At 41.1% G+C, this 22,424-nt stretch overlaps 1 protein-coding gene across 20 annotated transcripts in view; it reads right to left on the bottom strand.

Moving 5' to 3' along the window:
* Positions 1 to 8,960: 8,960 nt before the first annotated feature.
* CD44 (CD44 molecule (Indian blood group)) overlaps positions 8,961 to 22,424 on the bottom strand; it is a 91,662-nt gene continuing 78,198 nt past the window's right edge. For all 20 annotated transcript variants that reach the window (XM_037838855.1, XM_037838854.1, XM_037838859.1 and 17 more), the window contains 3 exons: positions 21,003 to 21,074; positions 19,214 to 19,292; positions 8,961 to 12,124 (listed from right to left, as the gene is read on the bottom strand). In XM_037838855.1, coding sequence (XP_037694783.1) covers positions 11,920 to 12,124; positions 19,214 to 19,292; positions 21,003 to 21,074 — 356 coding nt within the window. In that variant the 3' untranslated portion in view covers positions 8,961 to 11,919. The remainder of the gene's footprint in view (positions 12,125 to 19,213; positions 19,293 to 21,002; positions 21,075 to 22,424) is intronic.

The raw sequence follows: 22,424 nt of genomic DNA on the forward strand, positions 1-22,424 counted from the left end.
CAACTCTTTCGAGGCTGCTTGTGTTTTTCTAAACTAATAATATTGCCAATGTGGCCTAAATGGTGAATGTGTCTTCACTTAGTCATCCCCAAACCCTTCCAGTGGTTTCTGGAAGCCTCCTTTGGCCTCATCAGTCACAGAGAGCACTGGAATGCTGACCTGGTTGGCAGCATTTGGAAAGAATCCTTTAGCTTCAACAGATTCAGTTCACCAAACCTCTGACAATAGTCAATAAAACACAGCAAGTCAGAGAACTGAACTTTTAGTCCAGGTTCCACCACTTTCTACCTGTGTCGCTTACGGAATATATTGACTTCTCTGTTAAAAATGGGATAAAAAGACCTCCCTCATAGGTGTGAAGAAATATTCCTGGCACCTATATGTGCTTAGTAAATAGAAGCTCCTGAGGCCATTATTGATCTGAACCCTATGCTGGATGTTGGAGACACAAAGCCAGATCCTGCTCTCAAGAGGCTGACCTTCTAGGGAAAAGAGGCCCATGGGCAAATTAATGAAATTTCAGAGTAAGAACTACATCAGTGAAACAGACAGGGAAAGACGTGTCATGAGAAGGGGGAAATGAACTGTTCTGGGTGGAGTGGGGTGAGATGACTTCCTGGAGGGGTGATTGGAGCCATCTATGGAGCCCCAACTTTGGTTGAGCTGCAGCCACGGCCTGGATGGCCAAGATTTCATCAAGAGATGTCAGCTGATCTGTTTCCTGGTTCCCTTGCTCTTTAGTCTTGCTTTGACAGCAAAGCCTTTCTGGTAAAAACAAAGGACTTCCTCATGAGGAGACTTAGATTCTGAAATATTTTGGTTCATTTGACCCTAAGTTAATACACACATAAAAGCTGGTTATAGTCTGAGAAACTGAAGGGGTTGGTGAAGGGAGAAGTTAAGTACCTATTAAATATATTGTGAGAAAACAGGCAGGATTTAATATTTTTGAGGACTGAATGTATACCAAGTGATGCCATGTACTCATTACTTCATTTGATCTCTATCGTGACTCTATGAATGTTTTATTGTCCCTCATTTGCAATTGAGAAAATTGGGATTCAATGTATTTAAGATGTGTGACCAAAGTCACACAAATAAGTGGCAGAGTCACTATTAAGATCCAAGTTTGTCTGTTCCAAAGCTCATGCTATTTTGTCTGTACCAGGCAGTCTCCCAAGCATTTATTTACACATGACCCTGCTCCTTCCTTTTCCAATAAACATAGCATCTATGAAGATGTTTATGGTTTTCTAAATTAATGCTATTGCCAACATAGCCAAAATGGTGAGTATATCCTGAACATAAACATAAGAGGTGCCCTGATCACAAGACTGTTTCAACACATCTGTCAGAGATTGATTGCACTAATGACCCCAATTATTGGCCTCCTTGTATCCACACTCTTTACAAAGTGTATTTGCAGCTTCTTCTATCAAGAGATAGAGACTGTTTCCCTTCCCTTAAACCTGGGCTGGTCTTATGACTTGCTTTGGCCATTAGAATACAGTGGAATGATGGAGTGCCAGTTCTGGATCTAGACCTTAAGGAGGCTTACACATACCTGCTCGCAGCTGGGGGCATGTGAGACATACATGGAAAAAGGCCCCATCATTCCCACCAACCTTGATGAACCCACCCCAACTGGCCAGCTTCTAGCTGACATGTTTATTGACCAGATGCATGAGTGAGTCCAGACATGATCAACTGAGCCTGCCCAGATCAGAAGTGTCTATCCAACCTGTGGACTTGTGAGAAATGATAAACGTTTATTGTTTTTAGCTAAGTTTGGAGTGGGTTTTAACACATCAGTAGTTAACTGAAACAAGCAAAGAGTCATTTTTTCTTTTTAATTAGAGGTCAATGAAGCCAAAACACTTACTGTTTAAATTATCAGTCAGTACTGTTTGTTCCCTAGACCTTTTGCACAGCTGCCATTTGGGGAGCTCCCTTGATCCTCTTTTTAGGAATTCCCTTTACTTTGTTTCCTGTATCTCATGCCTTCCTCTTTCTTGGTATCTCCCTTGTTTTAATGGAGTCATTCTTTGCGAGTTGTCTGAGAATGGGTAAATAGTTTTTAACACCATGCAAATATGAAATGTTTTCATTCTGTCCTTACATTTAACTTGTGGTTTAGCTAAAATTAGAGTTCTAGTTTGGAAACATTTCCCTTAGAATTTTTTTTTTTCAAAATGCAATTTTATTGAGATATATTCACATACTTCACAATCATCCAAAGTGTACAAGCAATAGTTCACAGTATCATCATATAGCTGTGCATTCATCATCACAATCTTTCAAACATTTTCATTACTCTAAAAAATAAAAGCAAGAATAAAATTAAAAGTAAAAAAGAATACTCAAAACATCCCATATTCCTCCTTGCTCCTGTCATTCATTTATTTTTTTGTCCCCATTTTGCTACTAATCTGGATACAAGGAGAGTGAGCCACAAGGTTTCACATTCACGTGGTCACACTATGCAAGCTATATGGTTATATGATCATCTTTAAGAACCAAGGATACTGGGTTGCAGTTCAACAGTTTCAGGAATTTCCTTCTAGCTTTTCTAATACACTAAAAACTAAAAAGGGATATCTATATAATGCATAAGAGTAACCTCCAGAATGACCTCTCAATTCCATTTGAAGTCTCTCAGCCACTGAAAATTTTTTTTGTTTCATTTCTCTTCCCCCTTTTGGTCAAGGAGACTTTCTCAATCCCACAGTGCTGGGTCCAGGCTTAATCCCGGCAATCACATCCCACATTGCCAGGGAGATTTACACCCCTGGGAGTGGTGTCCCACATAGGAGGGCAGTGAGTTTTCCTGCCAAGTTGGCTTAGAGAGAGAGGCCACATATGAGCAACAAAAAAGTTTCCCTGGGGGTGACCCTTAGGCAAAATTATAAATAGGTTTAGCCTCTCCTTTGCAGTACCAAGATTCATAAGGGCAAGCCCCAAGATCAAGGGCTCAGCCTACTAAACTGTTGTCCTCAATGCTTGCAAGAATGTAAGGAATTCCCTAGGTGGGGAGGTTTAATATTTTCACAGTTTTCTTCAGTGCCTCACGGGGGCTTTGCAAATACTTTTTATTCTCTGTCCAAATTACTTTGGGATGTATCAGGACTTCATGCTAACCTGTAGAAACTAACCAGATCTCACTCGCTCTTCAAGTTTCCATGTAATTATGGTGTTCGAATAAACTGACCATACAATTAAATTATATAGTATGCTACAGAAAATATAGATTTTGCACCAAATAAACATCTCTTCCTTTGGTCTTGCATAGAAGTTGACATTTTTAAAACAGGCAGAAGTTGAAGTTTGAAAACACAGTCAATAACATCCTTTACCCTTTAGTCTGATTTACCTTAGTCCCAATCAAGTCCATTTCATTCATATCTCTAATTGAAGTCTGATCTCTTTTTCAGCTTTTTAAACAATTGCTGTATGGGGTAATGCTGACTTTCATAGCTGCCGAACTCTGGCTCTGAGTCTCAGTTGTCACAGATATCTGAAGTTCCAGGGACTGACCGGGTTATACACAAACAGCTCAACATCTCAGAATTTAGAAATAACTGTTACAACTTATGAATGCATGTAACTGCTGTAAGAGCTTACAGTCTGGGAACCTTTACAATAAACCTTCCCCTGATAAACTATGCTTTCAGATTTGATGCTCAGGGTTTCACATTAGAGTTAGTCCATGTTAGCGAGGCATTATAATGTTTGTCTTTTCAGTTCTGGCTTATTTCACTCACATACCGTTCTTGAGGTCCATTCACCTAGAAGCTTACCTCACAACTTCATTCCTTCTTGCCACTGCTCAATATTCCATCGTACGTATACACCACAGTTCACCATTCCGTTTATCAGTTGATGTACCCTTGGGCCACCTCCATCCATTGAACATCGTGAACACTGCGGCCATAAAAACCAGTGTGCAAATGTCTATTTGAGTCCCTGCTCTCAGTTCTTCCAGGTATATAAGCAATAACAGGGTTGCAGGACAATATGGCAAAACTGTTCTTGGCTTCCTTTGGAACCACCACATTGCGTTCCAGATGGGCTGCACCATTCTACTTCCCCACCAACAGGGAATATGTATATACCTCTCTCCACATTTTCTCCACTACTTCTATCCCTCTGTTTATTTTTCAAACAGTTTTATTCACAAACCATACAATCCATCCTAAGTAAACAATCAATGATTCCTGGTATAATCACATAGTTACGCATTCACCACCACAATCTATATGAGGACATTTCCATTTCTTCTGCAAAGAAAGAGGAAGAGGAGGAAAAAAGAATGAAGAGTAAAAAAAATAAAAGATAGAAGGAAAATAAAATAAAATACAATGAAAGGGTCATACAACACCACCACCAAGTATCCTATACCACTCCCTTACATCCCCCTCTTATAGACATTTATCTTTGGCATATTGCCTTTGTTACAATTAATGGAAGCATCTTACAATGTTATTGTTAGCTACAGGTTCTAGTTTACATTGATTGTATTTTTCCCCATACCATCCAATTTTCAACACCTTGCAATGTTGACATTCATTTGTTCTCCCTCATGTAAAAACATTCTTATATTTGTACATTTAATCACCATCACTGACCCCCCTAGGTTTTGCTAAGTTACAAAATTCCAGTCTTTATCTTCTGTCTTTCTTTCTGGTGTCATACATACCCCTAGCCTTCCTCATTCAACCATAAACACACTCATCTTTTTCAGAGTGATTACAATATTGCGCTATCATCACACAGTATTGTGCTATCCATTTCTGGATCTATACAATCAATCATGTTGAATCTTCTGTACTCATTCAGCATCAAATGCCTGATTTCTAACCTCTTTCTTTCTCCTGATAACCTGTGTTCTCAACTTTAACTCTCAAAGTTCACTCATCAACATTTGTTCATATTAGTGAGACCATATAGTATTCATCCTTTTGTTTCTGGCTAATCTCATTCAACATAATGTCTATTGTCCACCATTTTGTCTTTTGGAGTATAGGTCATATTTTATTTTACTGTATTTTACTCTCTCCCTTTGACCCTTACTGATAGTCTTCATTTCTACATGGTACTCCAAACTTCTCTCTCCTTGCTTTTCCTATCTGCCTGTAGTGCTCCCTTTAGTATTTCTTGCAGAGCAGGTATCTTGTTCACAAACTCTCTCAGTGTCTGTTTGTCTGAAAATATTTTAAACTCTCCCTCATTTTCGAAGGACAGTTTTTCTGGATACAGAATTCTTGGTTGGTAGCTTTTCTCTTTCAATATCTAAAATACATCATATCACTGCCTTCTTGCCTCCCTGGTTTCTACTGAGAAATCTGCGTGTAGTCTTATCGAGCTTCTCTTGTAGGTGATGGATCAGTTTTTTCTTGCTGTTTTTAGAATTCTCTCTTTGTCTTTGACATTTGATAATCTGATTATTAAGTGTCTTGGAGTAGTTCTATCCAAATCTATTCTGCTTGGGCTATGCTGCGCTTCTTGGATCTTACTTTTGTCTTTTGTAAGAGATGGGAAATTTTCAGTAATTATATCCTCTATTATTCTTTCTGTCCCCTTTCCCTTTTCTTCTCCTTCTGGGACACCCATGACATGTATATTTGTGAGCTTCATGTTGTCCTTCAATTCCCTGAAACACTGCTCATACTTTTCCATTCTTTTCTTTATCTGTTCTTTTGTGTTTAGGATTTCAGATGTCCTGTCCTCTAGTTTATGAATACTTTCTTCTGCCTTTTCAAATCTGCTGTTTTATGCCTCCACTGTGTTTTTCATCTCTTCTGTTGTGCCTTTGATTCCCATAAGTTCTGCCAATTGTTTTTTCAAACTTTCAAGATCTTCCTTATGTTCATTCAATGTCTTCTTTATATCCTTCATCTCTTGCCATATCCTCCCTCAACTCATTGATCTGATTTTTGGATTGATTTAGCATATTTGTTTGAACATCTTTAATTAGTTGTTTCAACTCCTGTATCTAATTGAAGTGTTAGTTTACTCCGTTGACTGGGCCAAATCTTCACTTTTCCTTATGTGACCCATAATTTTTTGTTGTCTGGACATCTGGTTCCCTTGATTACCCCAATTAGATTTTCCCAGACCAGACAAGCCCAGATCTCAGGTGGAAGGTGTAATCAGTATCAAGTTTCCCTGAGGATGAGACCCAGCAGGTTGTCAGACTTTTCTGTGAGGCCTCTAGGCTCTGCTTTTCCTAACCTGCCCAGCAGGTGGTGCTTTTCAGCCCGCAGCTCTCAACTGGCATAAAGAGATGTGGTGTCTTTAATTCTCAGCTGACCCTGCTCCTGCCAGGGGCCAAGGGTGAATCAGAAGCCAAGCTTAAGCTATTTCTGTTTCCCTACCCCTGCCCCAGGCCCTTGGGTTTGAATTGTCTGAGAGATGGCAACCACTTAAGCTGCCCCCCTCCCTTTTCTTAGAGAAGATAAGCCCTTTAGGAAATTATCACCTTGACTTGATTTCTTCCTTTGGTTATCTGACTATCTTAACTCCACCCTTGCCTGAGTCAGCACTGACAATTAAAAATGACTGATGCTTTCTCTTATGAGCTACTTATAGAATGAGAGGGGAAAAAAAGACAAAAGAAAGAAATCCCTTTTCAGAGCCAGTCCCCAGCCCCCCAGTTTCACCGGTCAGCCAGAGTTGGTATCTGGTTTATGTGGCCCTTTTCTTGGCACACAACCCTTTCCAAATATTCTGAGCTCAGCCAAATCCAAAAGCCTCTGTTATTTATTTATTTATTTATTTATTTATTTATTTCCATCAGCCCTGCCTCCTCTCTGCTGAGAGAGATCTCAGGTTTCTTTTCCTGCTTGCTCTAGGTTTATCTGTGCTCATAGCTTATATTCAGTAGCCTAGATTCATTAATTAAAACCACAGTTGGAGCCTGTTTGAGCTATCTTCCCTTGCTCCCAGCAGAGATTGCTTCTTCTTCCCACAGGGAAGTGTTCCAGCTCAGCCTGCCATGCTGGTGGGGGAGAGGCACCACTTCCACAGTTTAGGGAGCTTTACTTACAGTTCTTATGCTATGATCTCAGCCGTTCCACCCATTCCAGGCTGGTGTATGATGTGTGTCCCATCATGATATCCCCCAACAGTTGTTCCAGACTATTTACTAGTTGTTCCTGGCTATTTACTAGTTTCTCTAGGGGTCTAACTAAATTCCACACCTCCCTATGCCACTGTCTTGCCCCACCTCTCTCCCTTAGAATTTTGAAGGCACTATTTCATAATCTTCTATCTCTCAATACAGCTATTGAAAGTTTGATTCAATTCTGTTTCTTATCTCTCTCTATATACCCATTTTCCCTCTTTTGAAGCTTATAGGGTCATCTCTTTGTCCCAAGTGTTATGAATATTTAAGATGATGTGTCTTGGTGTTGGTCTGTTTTAATCCATGTGCTAAGGACTTGTTTGGTCCTTTTAGTCTTGAAGTTCATGTTATTCAATTCTGGGAAATTTTCTGGATTTCTTAGATAATTTCTCTATTTTCTCTTTTTGCTCCTTTTATTATTTGCATGTTAGATTTCCTGGACTGGTTGTCTACTTTTCTTATCTTTTACCCTGTATGTATTCATCTCTGCTTTATTTTCTGGAATATTTCTTTGATTTTTCTTCTAAACTTTTCATGCTTTCATGGTAAAATTTTAAAGAGCTCCTTTTTAATGTTTTCTCTGAATATTCCTTTTTATCCTAGCATTGTGTTCTTGCTTCACAGACATACCATCTCTTCTTATCTCACTGAGGAAATTAATAGTTTTTGAAAACTTTTCTTCTCCCTGTATAGTCTCTGTTTCTTCCAAGTTGCATTTTTCTGTTTGCTTTAGTCCCTGCCTTTAATATTAAAGGCTTTCTTCCTGGGTCTCATGCATCTTGGCTGTTACTCATGATTAAGGGTGAGCCACAGAAAGTTGACTGAAAGCCCTGTGTATATGGTGAAGTGAGATGTCATCTTCACTGTAGATTGATTTGCTGCACCATTATCTTGGAGAACTATCATTTTAGTATGTTTAGGTTTTGCTCAGCTCATCAGTTCCCCCAGGAGGACTGAGCTGCTGCCTGGAGGATTTATGCCTGCCAGCCTTCTGAGTTAGTCGGGTTTGAGGAAAAGGCTAGGGGGTGGCAACATTCTTTGGTAAGATGTCACTTGTTCAGTATAGTATTTCTACTGTCAACTGTATATCCCTGTGGCCCCCCAACCAGAGTGTCTGTTTTGCCCTTTCCAGAGAATAAACTTCCAGTCCTTTGCCACACTTGGGAAAGGACAGTCACCCAGCTAAACAGAGTAGGGAAGAGAATCTAGCTGCTTCTTATATAGACTTTCAACCTATCCCCCTAAATGTTGCCTTACCTTTTTCCCCACTTCTAGAGGTAGCTGATGTTGCCAATTCCCGAGCCCTTGGGAGGGGAGAGGGTCTGTCACAGAAATCTGGCTGCTTTACAACTCCTCCCACTGGCTGGCTTGGGATTTAGCTTTTCTAAATTTGCTCAGTTACTAATTAACCATCACTTTCCAGCTTCAAAACGTTTTTGCTCCTTTCGTTCTCTTTGATCCAGTGATTTACCCCTTTTTAGAGTTTCTTTTTACTGTCTTTCTAGAGGGCCTACATGGGGGAACTGGAAATCCAGGAATAGTTCTTGGTTTTTAAAGAACTAACACTTCACAGTATCTCATTTAGTTTGAGAAATGTGGATCATAAATCTCTTACCACAAACCTCCCATGCAAAATCAAATTTGCTCCAAAAGAAGACTCTCCAGTGATGGAATCCCATGTAATTTTTTTCTTTTTAGAAAAAATAAGATGAACGTAAGTCTTCAGCCACCTCAAAAACCTTTGATTCATGTTTTTAAATCACTCAGACAGCCAGATAATCACAGCTCTGCCCCTCTCATCTTCCCATCCTTCTTAAATTAGAAACTCTTGAGTCCATTACACTTTTATTATTAGCCTTTTAATATTTTTCAATAAGTGCTTTCAACTGAGCAATACACATATCATGCTTTTCTCGTTACTGTTGGTCCATCAATAAATATACAAAAATCAGAGGAAGAGTGTGCTCTGAAAAATCAAAGAAACAATGGTCATCGTACATGCATGAACAGTAAGCTATTCTTTGAAAATTACACACAGGTGATTTATCAAAAGACATACTTACAACATAAAGATGAATGGAACATACTGTTCCTGTTTTTAAGTACATTTTACTCTTCCAGAGAGGCTGTACCAATATTGAATAAAACTTGGAAACGGAAACAATTTTTGTTTTCATGGTTCTTGATATAAAACTTTTTAAAAGGCTGTGCTGGAGAAATCCATTCTGCCAAGCTAGAACCTACAAAATATGGATATGAAGGTGTCTTTTGCCCAATTTGATTTTTCACCCAGTACTAATTTAAGGGAAGCCCGCAGAAGACACATTGCAGGAAAATTTATATCTTAAGCTGTCAGATTACTTTGCAAAATAATTAAATTCTGGCTGCTAACTTTTACAAACAGGGGGTGCAATTTAATGGCTTAGCCCAGCTCACCTGGCAAGTCACAGGTAGAAATAGCCTACATGTAGTCAAGCTGTCCTTCCATAGTCATGCCACTATGTCAAATGGATGAAAACATATTCTATTCCATGAACTACAGGCAATATTGCAGGTATATTGCAAAGAAGTGAACAGCTCTCCCTTTCAGGGGAACACCGAGGTATACCCGAGTGACTACAACAATATCAGATCATATTCAATTTCAAAATAAAATCGAAGATAGTCTCCTATCTCCACCTCTTATTTGGAGAATTCTAGAAGGGGTGGAAAAACACTCCTCACTGTGAGACTTGTATGGCTATCCATAGCCCCAGAGAGAATCTGGGAGCCAGGTACAGCCTGGTGCAGGTGCAGCCTTCCTGAACCTGGCCCCAGAGCAGATGGCTGTACCCAGAGAGAGCCGGAATGAGCCTGTCTGTGTCTGCAGCAGACCCAGGAACACCCTCAGAAAGCAGGGGGCATTTTAACACTAGTGGCAGTAACTCAACACAGGCATCAGAGTGGCTTGATGTCTCTTTCCTTTTAAGAAAGCTGGTTATAGAACTGGCCAGTGATGTTCGTAGAAGAGCAGGAGTTACTCAAGGCTATGGTCAGAGGGGTAGGGGAATAAGGGAGGGCAGAGGTTGGGAATGAGTGCAGAAAGGGGCCAACTCTCCTTTAAATTATATCCTTCAGAATCAATTCTTAGCTTTGCCCTACCTTATGTGAAACCTTTTCTCCTCCTCTTATTCCTCCTTTCAGTCTGAGAAGCATTGCCAACTAAGCCTAACTGTTTAGGCAGTAGGTGACTTTTTATGGCGGTCTGAGGAGGGAGGTCCAGTTTTAAAGGAACATTAACTTTATCAATCTCTTCTCCTGCAAGTAGCCTTTGGAAGTTCAAGGACCAATGGGACCTCCTGGCTGTTTAAAGACCACAAGCCCAGTCGGGGGAAATATGAGGTCAAGGGATAGGGTCATTATTCACTAGTTTAGTCATAAATCTGCCTGGCTGGTGATATGACTCCAGTTGTGTGAAGCCCTGTAACCTTTTGAGGGATTCCCCAGGAATTGAACTTATCCCAAGTAGCAACTGCATCAGGAAGAATGGAGACATCTGGCTTGTTAAAGTATAAATAAATGCAACCATAAAATACTTGCACAGCGTCCACACTGCCCCAACCCCACCTCTGCCAATGTGGACATGCGTCCATCAATTGGCCACTGACCACATTCTCTTTTATTTCCATTGGCTTCTCCTTTTATTACAAGTCATCAAAAGGCACTTTCATATTATATTTTGGACATCACTTTTAAGGTCAGCATCTATGAAATGAAACCCCACAAATGGTAGGTCATGCAAATTTAATGTGACTTTACAAATCCCTTCGAGGGAGAGAAGAAGTGGCTATTAAAACATGGAAATGCTTCCTCCCACAACTCTGGTTCTAGGACAGGAGAGAGAGCTTTGGGACAACCTCAGAAATGAAATAGTACTGTCTTCCTTGATCTTCTACAAGATTTGGCTGAGCGCACTTGAGGGGTGGGGGATGTGGGGGTGCAGTTAGGGGATCTGAGAGCCACATCTCTGATTGGCTGTGGGGACCCAGACCTTGCTGGTTTAGAAAATGAAGAATCAAAGCACAAAGAGTTAAAGAGGCAGAAGTACAGATGTTTATTATGGATCAGTTTAAGCCCTTTTATGCCTCTGACAAAGTAATTTTTTAAAAAAAATCATACTGGTTAAAGGACCTCCAGGGTTTAATATTTCAAAAACATAGATAAATAGCTTACTACAGATAAATAGCGTCACCCTTTGGGTGTCTCCTGGAAGCATCTGGAAAACGTCCAAGGGGTCTGTAGAAGAGGATGTGTAGCCAGTACACCCCAATCCCCTACTCCACGGGAAAGCAAGTCCCGGGGATTGGGCTGGTGGAGGGGCAATATGGACCCATTCAAATTTCGCCCCAGGGACCAATCCTCTTAGCCCTGGGGAATGTCCTTGGCAAGTGGCTGCTACTCAGAAGGTGGGATGGGGAGAAAGTTGGGGATCAGGCAGGTGTATTTGTGACTTTTGTTAGAAGCCACCCCTAGCACACCTCAGTGGGGGAGAGGCCTCTAGGTGGGAACTGGAACGGTCAAATTCATGCTGATTATTAATAGGGCCCTCATTTCAGAAAGCAATGCTCTTTTTATAAATTGGACCTGACTTGTAAAAAATAACACAAAAAACAAAAAGGCATAGAAAATTTTATGCTAAAAAAAAGATCCCAAATAAAACAATCAGTAGCACATCGCATGTGTTAAGTGTCAGTCCCAGCTCCCTATAATGGTGGTGTCTCCGACTGTCGTTTCTTTCCAAGATAATGGTGTAGGTATTACACCCCAATCTTCATGTCCACATTCTGCAGGTTCCGTGTCTCGTCGGCTGTCATAAACTGGTCTGGGGTCTCTGACGACTCCTTGTTCACCAAATGCACCATTTCCTGAGACTTGCTTGCTTCTCCGTTGAGTCCACTGGGCTTTCTGTCCTCCACAGCTCCATTGCCGTTGTTAATCACCAGCTTTTTCTTCTGTCCACACCTAATAAGAAGTAAAGCCATATGAGAAAAGGGTGCAAGCACACAACCACCGTTGTCATTGTCATCGTTGTCATCATCACTGTGGTTTATTTTGGACTCACTGTGTGCCAAGCTCTGTGCTCAGTACTTTCTCTATTTCTCTTTACTGACTCTTAATCAGCACTTTTCCAAGTAAGGTCCCCGGACCAGCAGCAAAGCATCACCTGGGAACTTGCTAGAAATGCAAATTCTTGGCCCCACACCAGGCTTGGTGAATCAGGAAACTCTAGGAGTGGGATCCAGCATCTTTGTTTAAACAGGCCCAGGTCGGGAAGGGGATGAGGGGATTCTGATGCATATTCAAGTTTGAGAATTAATGATCACACGCCTGGGAAGCAGGTACTATTATTATCCCCTTATTACATGCGGGGAAACACAAGGGCTCAAGAAAATTCAGTAACTTGCCCCAGGTCACTCAGCAAATCATAAAAGTCAGGATTGAAACCCTGGTCCTTCTGACTCCCAAGTTCTAATTCTCTTTCCACCTTACTAGGTAATGGAAATGCATGACTGTTTACAGGTGCTTTAGCAGTTTCTGCAGAGGATGTAAATCATCAACGTGATGAGTGTGAATCATTCTGATTTGTGTATTTAAGAAAGTCCCATTACTTCCTCTCTCAGTCAACGCTTTGTTGACTTTGTCTAGTTTGTTACTTGAATGTAACTGAGAAGAACGAAACAACATTTCTTAAGAAGGGTAAGAGCATATTGATTTTTCCCTAATGTTGGTTAACTCCCATATCACCCTGGATACAGGAGGTTTAACTACATAAGACATATTGTTGACTGTTACTTTAAGATTTCTCAGTAAAGTTACTTAAGATTCAAATGCGGAAGAAGGGCTTCTATGGAAAAGCATGAACTTGCTCTTGTGAACTTGCTCTTGTCGCTGGTACTGTCATAGCATTGCCTCACCCCACCCAGCCTGATACAATGCTTCCTTTTTTCCTGTAACATGATCACAGCTACACATATAGGAGCCAGATTATGCTTAGAAGCAAAGTTGCAGTGCAGAACCTCAAAATTATCAGAGGGGGAAATGGACAAACATTGGCTGGACACTTCTTGAATGCCAGACGTTTTACATAAATTTCATGTAATTTTTACAATAATCTTGCAAAGCAGCTAGTCTCCCCCATCATACAGCAGGGGAAACGGAGGCCCAGAGAGGTGTAATTACTTGCTTGAAGTCACACAGCCAGTAAGAGTGACAGAGTCAATATTCAAATCAAGCCTTTATGACAAAGGCTTGAGCTCCACCTGGCTCTATCGGTGCTGCCAACCATCTGGAGATTTGGAAACAGTGTGAGGTCGAGGTCAGAACTGCTCGCTTTGCCACTGGATATTTGGAGCTGTGGAGACAAAGCCCCTATTGTTCATGATCATGGGCCATTTCCTCTAGGACTGCCAAGGCCATAAACTTTAATCTCTTGTTTGGGGAAAGAGAAATTATACCTCCTCAATGGGAGGTATATCCTGTGTCCTGTGGCACGATGCTTGAAGAGGAGTGGGGGACAGTTTGCTTAATCGTGGAGCAGATCCATGGGGGCTGGGAGTGCAGATGGAGTCCACACAGCAGGCCACATGGTCAAGAGCGGGAGCTCGGAAGGGCTGGTTTTGAGTCTTGACTGCATACTTTGCCTATGTGTGAACTGGGGCAATTCACTTAACCTTTCTGAGCCTTTCTTATCCGTGAGGTAAAGCTCTGAAGAGCATCACTTCACATGATGGTGGAATGCCCTTGAGACAGAGCCTGGCACTTAATAAATGAGTCTATTATTGTCATTACTTTGTTGCTGTTACAGATGATGTGGGGGTGAGAAAATGAAGACCTGGACAAGCATTTAGAACACTATCTAGAACAGAGTAAATGTTCAAGTGATGCTGGCTGTAATTGTTAATGTAACGAGAGACATATGAAATGAGTTTTGCTTGTTACTTCTGCACCCACATTTGTTCTTTGCTTTTCCTCTCTGTACAAGACAGGAGAAGGATGAAACTAAAGTTACCTCAGAGCATGGTCACGAGGAGTGTAAAGGGTGGCGAACCCAAACATCTAGAGTCTTAGGCAATAAGAAGAAGAAAGGAAGCAACCGGACATCCCCTCCAAACCTCATCAACAGGGGAGCTGGTGAGGCTGCCAGTTTGGAAAACATCAAGGAAGAAAAGCAAACATTCTCACCATCATTATCACTATTGAGACTGAAACCTCTAATTAAGCCTGGCTTAATACGTTTTGGGTTGGAAATTTGACACAATTTCACCAAAAGGAAACATATCATTAAAGCAAATGAAAAGTAAAATATTCAATCATTTTGGAGCATAACGGATCTGCTTTTGTGTTATTAGTTTGTGCTGGGTCTTCCCCCTCTAAATAGACTCTTGGTGGTTACAGGTTAGTTCATTCCAAGGATTATTAAGGACCCAGTACTGTGCTAACCATCATCATGCCTCCCAGGTTCAACAAGGGATCCAATCAGACATACAGAACATTCCAGCCTTCTCACTTGACTGAAAGAGAAGGAGAGTCAGAGAAGGCAACATCACCAAGGACACAGTGCTTAGTCTAGCTGACCTGGGCCAGGTCACGTCCCCACTGCCACCGCCCACCTAAAAGAGACCACGGTTGACCTCCTTGAGAAATGACAAGAATCTGCTGGGTAAGGTGAAACACACATGGATGAACCGTCAGCCCTGGGTCCACGTAAATCTGTTTTCTTATTGCATCATGACTTAGTGGCAGTCAGGAGGTTGGCTTGAGAATTAGGCTGTCCACGTTTGAATCCCAATTTTACCAAACCAGATAACTTAACTACTCTGTGCTTCAATTCCCGAGCATGAAAATGAAGATGATAGTAGTGCCTTTGTCACAGGGCGGTTTTGAAGATTTAATGAGATAAAGGTATCTCAAGCACTGAGAACAGTGTCTAGTACACAGTGAGTGCTCAGGAAGTGCTGGCTGTAATTGTTAATGCAATGAGAGCCATATGGAATGGGGTTTGTTTGTTTCTTCTGGCTACCTCCACCTACCTCATTATATTACTATGAAGATGATCCAAAGGTAGACTGCTGCTTTATTTCAAATTCTCAGTTAGTATCCTGTATCTTTCGGAGGAACAGTGTCTTATTAAAGTAATTCCTATTTCCCTACCTAATGGGTGGTGGAGAAGTTGAATGAGATAATGCAGGAAAGTGATTTATAAGCACTATAAAAAGTCTGTGCATGGAGGGGGCAGGCATAAATGTTCTGAATCTGAAGGAAGCTGACTTTGCAAGTGTGTTTACTTTCTACGCATATAACAAAGGAATGTTGTGCTTGAGCTTTGTCTTGCCCCCTTTCCCTTTGGCTTTATGCATTTCTATTATGTGTCCCAGTTGTTTAAGGAGGGCAGGATTATTTCATAAATAACTCAGCCCAAAGTTTAGTGCTCTGGAAGTTTAATAAGTACTTTTAAGATTCAAGCTCTGATTTTTTCAGTCTTCTTAGTCATAGGAATTAAAAGAGGACTATTAGAGCTGAAGGGACAGTAGAGAGCACCCAGCCCAACTGCTTCATTATTTGAATCACTGAGGCCAGAGAGGTTCAGGTATATTGTCCAAAGCCACCCACAAGTAAGTGGCCAGAGCTACTAACTCAGATTTTCCAAACTTCAACATCAGAGGTCTTTGCCCAGCTCCACGTTGCCTTTATATCCCCCTTTCCTTTCAGTGCTAGGCATTAGGTGAGCACAGAGCAGCCACACAACACGGAAGGAGCCATGCTGGCTCCTTGCCAGGAGATGGTGGGTAGGCTGGGTGGGGTTTAGAAACCAGAACAGGGAGGAATTTATTTCAAGAGAGTTAGGGGATAGCCTGACATCTGGTCTCGTATCGCTTTTACCCAAGAGTCCTTCAAGATATTTCAAGAGTTATTTTGCATGGTTTTAGAGCTGTGCTGTCCAGTACAGTAGCCACTAGCCACATGCGGTGATTTGAATTTAAACTAATTAAAATTAAATGAAATTAAAATTTCAGTTCCTCAGTCGTGCTAGCTGCATTTCAGGTGCTCAGTAGCCACGGGAGGCTGGTGGTTATCGTATTTCACAGTGCAGATGTAGGTCATTTCATCTTCCCAGAAGGTTCTATAGGACAGTGCTGTTCTAGAAGACAGAACTAGTTTGAGAGAGAAGAAGTCACAGCAAGCTAGACTGTGGCGTAAGAGATGGAAGAAATTTCTAAATCCTGGAGCTTTATAAGAAGGGACCTACCAAGCAAGCAGAGAGTGGATGACTGCCTGCCGGGATTTGCAGAAAAGATGAGAGTAAAAGCTGGTGAAGGCCTTTTCTGCATGCTCACATAGAAATATTCCTTATCAGTCCTCTGCTAGAATCTTCAAATTTTAACAATTCAGATAAATTATTTAAGGGAAAGGTTTAACTTTTTCTCTTGGTCCTCACCTACTACCTACCAACCCAACTGGCTCCTATAACAATTGTTTGCTCTTAGAGAGAGTGAATAAAGTATGGTTTCCATTGAAAAGCTGTAATTCAAGGACTCTAGTTACATGAAAGTGAACAGCAAGGAAAGATGATGTGGGTTATAGCAGGGGTGGGAAAAGCTAAGACCTGTCTAAATCAGGATCTTTAAGATGATGCGAGTGGCTGATGACTTTTTCACTGAAGCCCTTGGCCAATCCTTGTATATCAACTTGAGCGACTAACGCTTTTCCACTTTCATCGTTTAGCCATAATTCATATAACAGTGCTTGGCATACGGTAGGTCATCAATAAATGTTCGCTGACTCAAATTCAACAGGCCAAACTGCTGCCAAAACTCAAGATTCTCATAGGAAAGGGATGGGACCCTTTTTGTTTTTATCTTCTCTTCCTCGTGACCGGTGCTGATGGTCATAAGAATCACTCAAAAGATATTTGCTGAATAAATGAATGCCTGCTGAGGACCTTACTTTCAACTGAACTTTCTTTGATGAAAATAGGATTCTGTCTCTCACTTAAATGTAGCACTCAAGCAGAAAGGCTCTGGCCTTTTAAGAGGCTTAGAAATGGGCTGGCAGCTTTAGAAACAAAGTGAACATTTCAGGGCCTGTGCAACCGTTAACCACCCTCGAGCTGCATGGCAAATCTGTTTTCAATCATCTAATCAGAACATAGTAATTCACAGTGCCTAAGAACTACTTTCTCAGTGAGACACTCTCTGTGCCGGATCCTGGGTGTCTCCCTTTGCCTGTTGCCAGGGCGACTGCCGGTCTCAGGAGGAGGGGAAGGAAGCAGGGGCCTCTTCTCTGCTGTTGCCCTGATGGGGAGCAATGTGCCTGCTGACTGCCCCCCCCCAACCGTATGAGTCCCAGCTGCTCTCGGGGAGAGCTGGGTCCCCCCACCTCGAGAGCATCCAGGGCCAACGTTTCTATGGCAACATCTGCAAAGCTTATGGAACTGTGTATGTGAGCAGAAGGGGTGCATTCTGGGGCCAGGAACAAAAGGACTGATTTCACACAATAGGAAATTCATATTTAATTAGGCAAAAGCAATCCCAGGGAAAACAAGGAGGCCGAGGGAAGTATAAAGACTCTTTGTATGGGCTCCCTTAGTATTTAAGTTCAGCTAAAAAAAATCTCTTTCCATTGAGTCAGGAGCCCTGAAGACTTTTTTCTAGTTTTTGTTGCTTATACAATCAGCTCTCATGACTAATTTTTGTAATTATGTCCTCAAAGGTATAGATAGGGAATACAGCCATTTGACTTTAATTAACTTGTACCAGTTTTATTAACTTGTACCAGTACAAAATGGCATTATTTAATTTTCTCAGATAATTAGAATTGCCATTGGAATTAGCTGTTTGCTGCTTTCCAAAAGCCGACCAAAAAGATTCTGTAACTTTCCAAAATGCCAGATCTTCTCTAAAACTGAGGGGCATTTTCTGGCTAATTAGATGATCTAAAATACAATAAAGGTAGCCTTGCTAGGAAATAAGATCATTTTATGTTATAAAAAGCAACTTTAAGGGACATTTACAAAAGGTTAGATATTCCGAGGTGCATGCTCAGAGAAAAATATTGGATCTTTAAAGCATCTTGAGTAGGAAATTTACACTTACACTGTTAGAGTTGCCCTGTGAAAGTTCATTTTCTTTATTGCTAGAATCATTGTTTTCCTTCACTTCACTTTTTTTTTTTTTTTAGGTAGTGTTATTTCTGGAGCCGTATCAGGCTCAATCAGGTATACAGGTATCATGTAAATAACTTCCAAAAGAAAGAAGGATCTTTGAGGATGTGAAAACAGCCTACTGGCCAGTTCTAGAAAGATGGTTATCTTTATTCACTTTCCTAAGGAAAAAAATTCTAAACCTCCTACCAGTCCTCATCATTGTTTCATAGACTCCACTATCAGGGAGCACTTCCTAGACCAAAGCCTGAAACCTGAATGCTTTCAATAGCTTCCAGAAAACAGAAGAGAGTGTCATTACAAAAAAAAAACAAAAAACAAAAAACAAAACAAAACAAAACAAAAACACAAGCAACAAGCAACACGCAAAACCAAAACTTAATGTCTGCCTTACATAAGGGTTCTAAAAGGTTCCACGGACCTCAGATGACCAAAGGGGACTAGGAACACTTAGGAACACTTGAATCTTTATACAACCTTTTGCTTATCATGAATGCACTCAATAAATATTTTTTTTAATGAATCAACAAATGAGTATATACTTTTATCACCTTTCTGGTGAGATATTTTATAACTTTCATTAGAACCCTGAAAAAATTAAGAACAGAAGATTGAACCACTTATAAGTGGTAGTCTAAATTATGACAAGTGTCACCTTTCTCTAAAGAGCACACCAGAGCAGGGCTTCTCAAACTGTCCCGTGCACACAAATCCCTGGGATCTTGTTAAAATGTAGAGTTCTGGGGTGGGACCCGAGATTCTGCATTTCTCATAAGTTCCCCGGGATGCTGAGACTGCTGGTTCCAGGGACCTCAGAGCAGCAAGCACGTAGAGCCCAGGTTTAAATGATGCCCTTTCAAAGTTAAAGCTCCCAAGGAGCAATCCCTTACCTTCTTCGACTGTTGACAGCGATGCACACTGCGAGAATCAAAGCCAGGGCAAGGAGGGATGCCAAGATGATCAGCCATTCTGGTGTGAGTGAACCAAAAGATTTGTGAGCTTTGGAAATACACTTTGTAAAAAAATAATAATAATAAAGCACTTTATATGTTGATCTGATCCAAACAAAAACCATAGATGTCTGACCCAAAGGCCCAGCCGATAGGCAGATAATGCTTGAAGAGTAATTTTGCTAAAGCTGCTTGTCCAACAGGCCTCTCATTTTAGGCTTTTATCATCAGTCAGGATTTTCAAAGTCCCTCCAGGAAAAACACATTTCCATAAAAGTACAGAATGACCTGTTGAAACATGGAAAGCTGTGCCCAACCCATAGGGAATATTAGTTTACTAAACTGCACGTATAGTATAATTAAATGTTTGTATATAAACTGCATTGAAAATGGCAGGAAGAACACACATCAAAATTGTAGCCACGGTGTTTCTGAATGGTGAGATAATAAATGATTTGTATTTCCATCCTTTCTGTAGTTTCTAAAACTTCTTCAATGACCAAGTATTACTTATGGACTAATAAAATGTTATATACATGTTTTAAAACCAGGCCTAAAAGGATTAACATATGATACCCCGATCCCAAGTAAATTCAGTTGAAACGTGGCTTGTACATTTGTTCGATGAGCTAAGCCTTGAGGAAAAAGGAGAAAAGGGAAAGTCATTCATTTTACACTTCTCTTTGGGAATCTTGGTTTTCCACCAATTTCCTTCTCGGTACTGCCTTTATCTCACCTCTACCTGGTCAGGTGAGCTTGGGGAGGGATGTGGAGCCGGAGGGGAAGGAAGGCCAACAGGAGGGTACCATTTCTGTTTTTTCCCCCTGGTTTCCAGCCTCTACCTCAAGCTCACTAACACCGAGAAGAACCCTGCTGCCTGATTATAGCAAACTGCTTCCCTCCCTGCCTTCGCTCACCTCCCTGCGGCCCACTCCCTCTCTCAGGCTGTGCCTTCAGGTGTGCTCAGGCAAGCTGAGGCAAGGGGGGCAGGCATGCACCACATTCTTCCCCTTCCTTAAGGGAGGTATTGTGAGACCTCCAAAGATGGTAGAGTTGAAAGAGTAATTTACAGCCCTAGGAAAACCTTCCTTCTTTCCGTAATCCCCCTTCACAAATGCTCAATTTTGAACAAAAGCCAAATAAAGAATTTGCATCAAATGCCTTAAATCTTGACACTCAGGAGACTCAAGTATCTGAGCCCTCTTACTGCATACGTAACACTTTCTGAAGTTTCTTTTACCAGATTCAGTAAAGACAGTGGCTCCAAGAAAAATTAGTTTGGGGACCAGAAGGATGTTTTCACTCCACCCCACACAAAACAGCCCTTATACCTCCTCACTATCTATAATATGAGAGAAAAGTTACGCTCTCCATTCCTGATCCCAGAAATAAAGGGATGGGAAGGTTGTGGTATGACATGGAATCTTCCGGGTAATCACTCATTTGGGAAGGAAGCTTTAGTAACTAACGTGGCAGTTCTTTGGGACATGGCAGGGACAGGTCTAAATAGGAGTTTGGCCACTCCAGGGGACCCAGGGGAAACAAGAGAGTCTTCCATGTCTTCCTACCAAGAGGTTAAAGGTCTTTCATTCATCCTTTAACTTGCAAAGAGAAACAATCCATCCTGAGGGCTGGACAGTCAGGAGAATGTAGTCTCCTTATTTCTTTCTGGGATGTTCAGACAGGCCTGTTTTCAGTATCTTTTTCTGCTTCACAGCTCAAAACTCACCTGGAATTTGGGGTTTCCTGACAGGACCGGATGTTGTGTTAGCCTCACCTTCTTGACTCCCACTTGAATGACCTAAGGGGAAAAAAACAACAACATCTCTCACTCAAAGTTGGAAATGCATAACCCCGAGTTCCTTAAAGAGGAGCCCATAGGCCAACCCCCCACTTCTACATCACTGCAGAGCTCCTTAGAGATTCAAACCCTGGATGTTTATGAAATGTTGCACAAAAGATATCTGCCCTCAGAAGTTTGGTTTGCGTAAGGCTGAGGTTTGGAAATGTTTTCTCATCAAGGGACATGAGCATTGCCAGTGGCAATGCTGTACAGTGTTTAAGGCCTTGGGCTCTGGATGGTGGACAGCCCTGGATTCAAATTCTCCCTCTGCCTCCCGTTAGCCCCGTGTGCTGAGAAAGGTGCCCTCTCAAGTCTGTTTTCTCACTCATATAATGGGGATAATAACAAACTCCACTTCCTAATTTTACAGATATTCAAGGAAGTACACAAAAATGGTAGCTGTGTGTAGTTATTTTCTATTTCTTCTTTAGGGCCTTACTTCTCAAAGTGTGGCCCATGGACCACCACCTAGACATCACTTGGGAGTTTGCTAGGAATTCAGAATCTCAGGCCTCATCTCAGACCTACCAAATTAGAATCTTTGGTTTAAAAAGATCTCTGGGAGATTTATATGCTTCAGGAGGCCAAAGCATATCTAAAACTCACATCCAATGTCTTCATAGAAGCAAATATAAACATCAAGGGGCAACAGCTCTTTTCTGTCTATGAAAAATCACCCTATTTGAGCCCCTGCTAATATATTGGTGAAGCATATCTTGTTCTTAGAAGAATGAATATTTTTTATGGATAAAAAAACAAAATAAGGAAACAAACAAACAAAAACTTGAATCTGGTATCTGGGTGGGGGGGGTATGTTGGAATTCTCTGTATGAATTTTGTATTATTTCTGCAGCTGTCCTATAAGTTTAAAATTATTTCTAAATAAAAAGTTTTTGAAAAAGCCTCAAACTGGAAGGAAGAGAATCCACAAGTCTGAAGAGGAGAATCATCAAAATGAGAAAGGCATCATATTTTAAAAGAAACTCCTAATATATCTTATGAAGAGACTACCTTACATTAAAGCTTCATTTTTTAATGCTTCCTCCACTGCTTCAAAACAAAATTTGAAAATTTCTCACTAAAACGGGAAATTTTTTTCTCCCAAGTGGGAACCCACTGCAGAAGCCTAAAGGCCTCCAAGGGGAGAAAACAAAACAAAACAAAAACCCAGGGAAGTTTGCTTGGCTAATAAACGGAGGAAGATGTCAAGTCTCAAATGAAGGGCTTTCCTCAGAGTCAAACTTCAGACAGCACACAGCATATTGATTATAATGGCTATTTGGAGCAGGGGTCTCCTTCATGTGATTT

This window comes from Choloepus didactylus, chromosome 6 (assembly GCF_015220235.1).
Source record: "Choloepus didactylus isolate mChoDid1 chromosome 6, mChoDid1.pri, whole genome shotgun sequence".
In the NCBI taxonomy this organism is placed as follows: domain Eukaryota; kingdom Metazoa; phylum Chordata; class Mammalia; order Pilosa; family Megalonychidae; genus Choloepus; species Choloepus didactylus.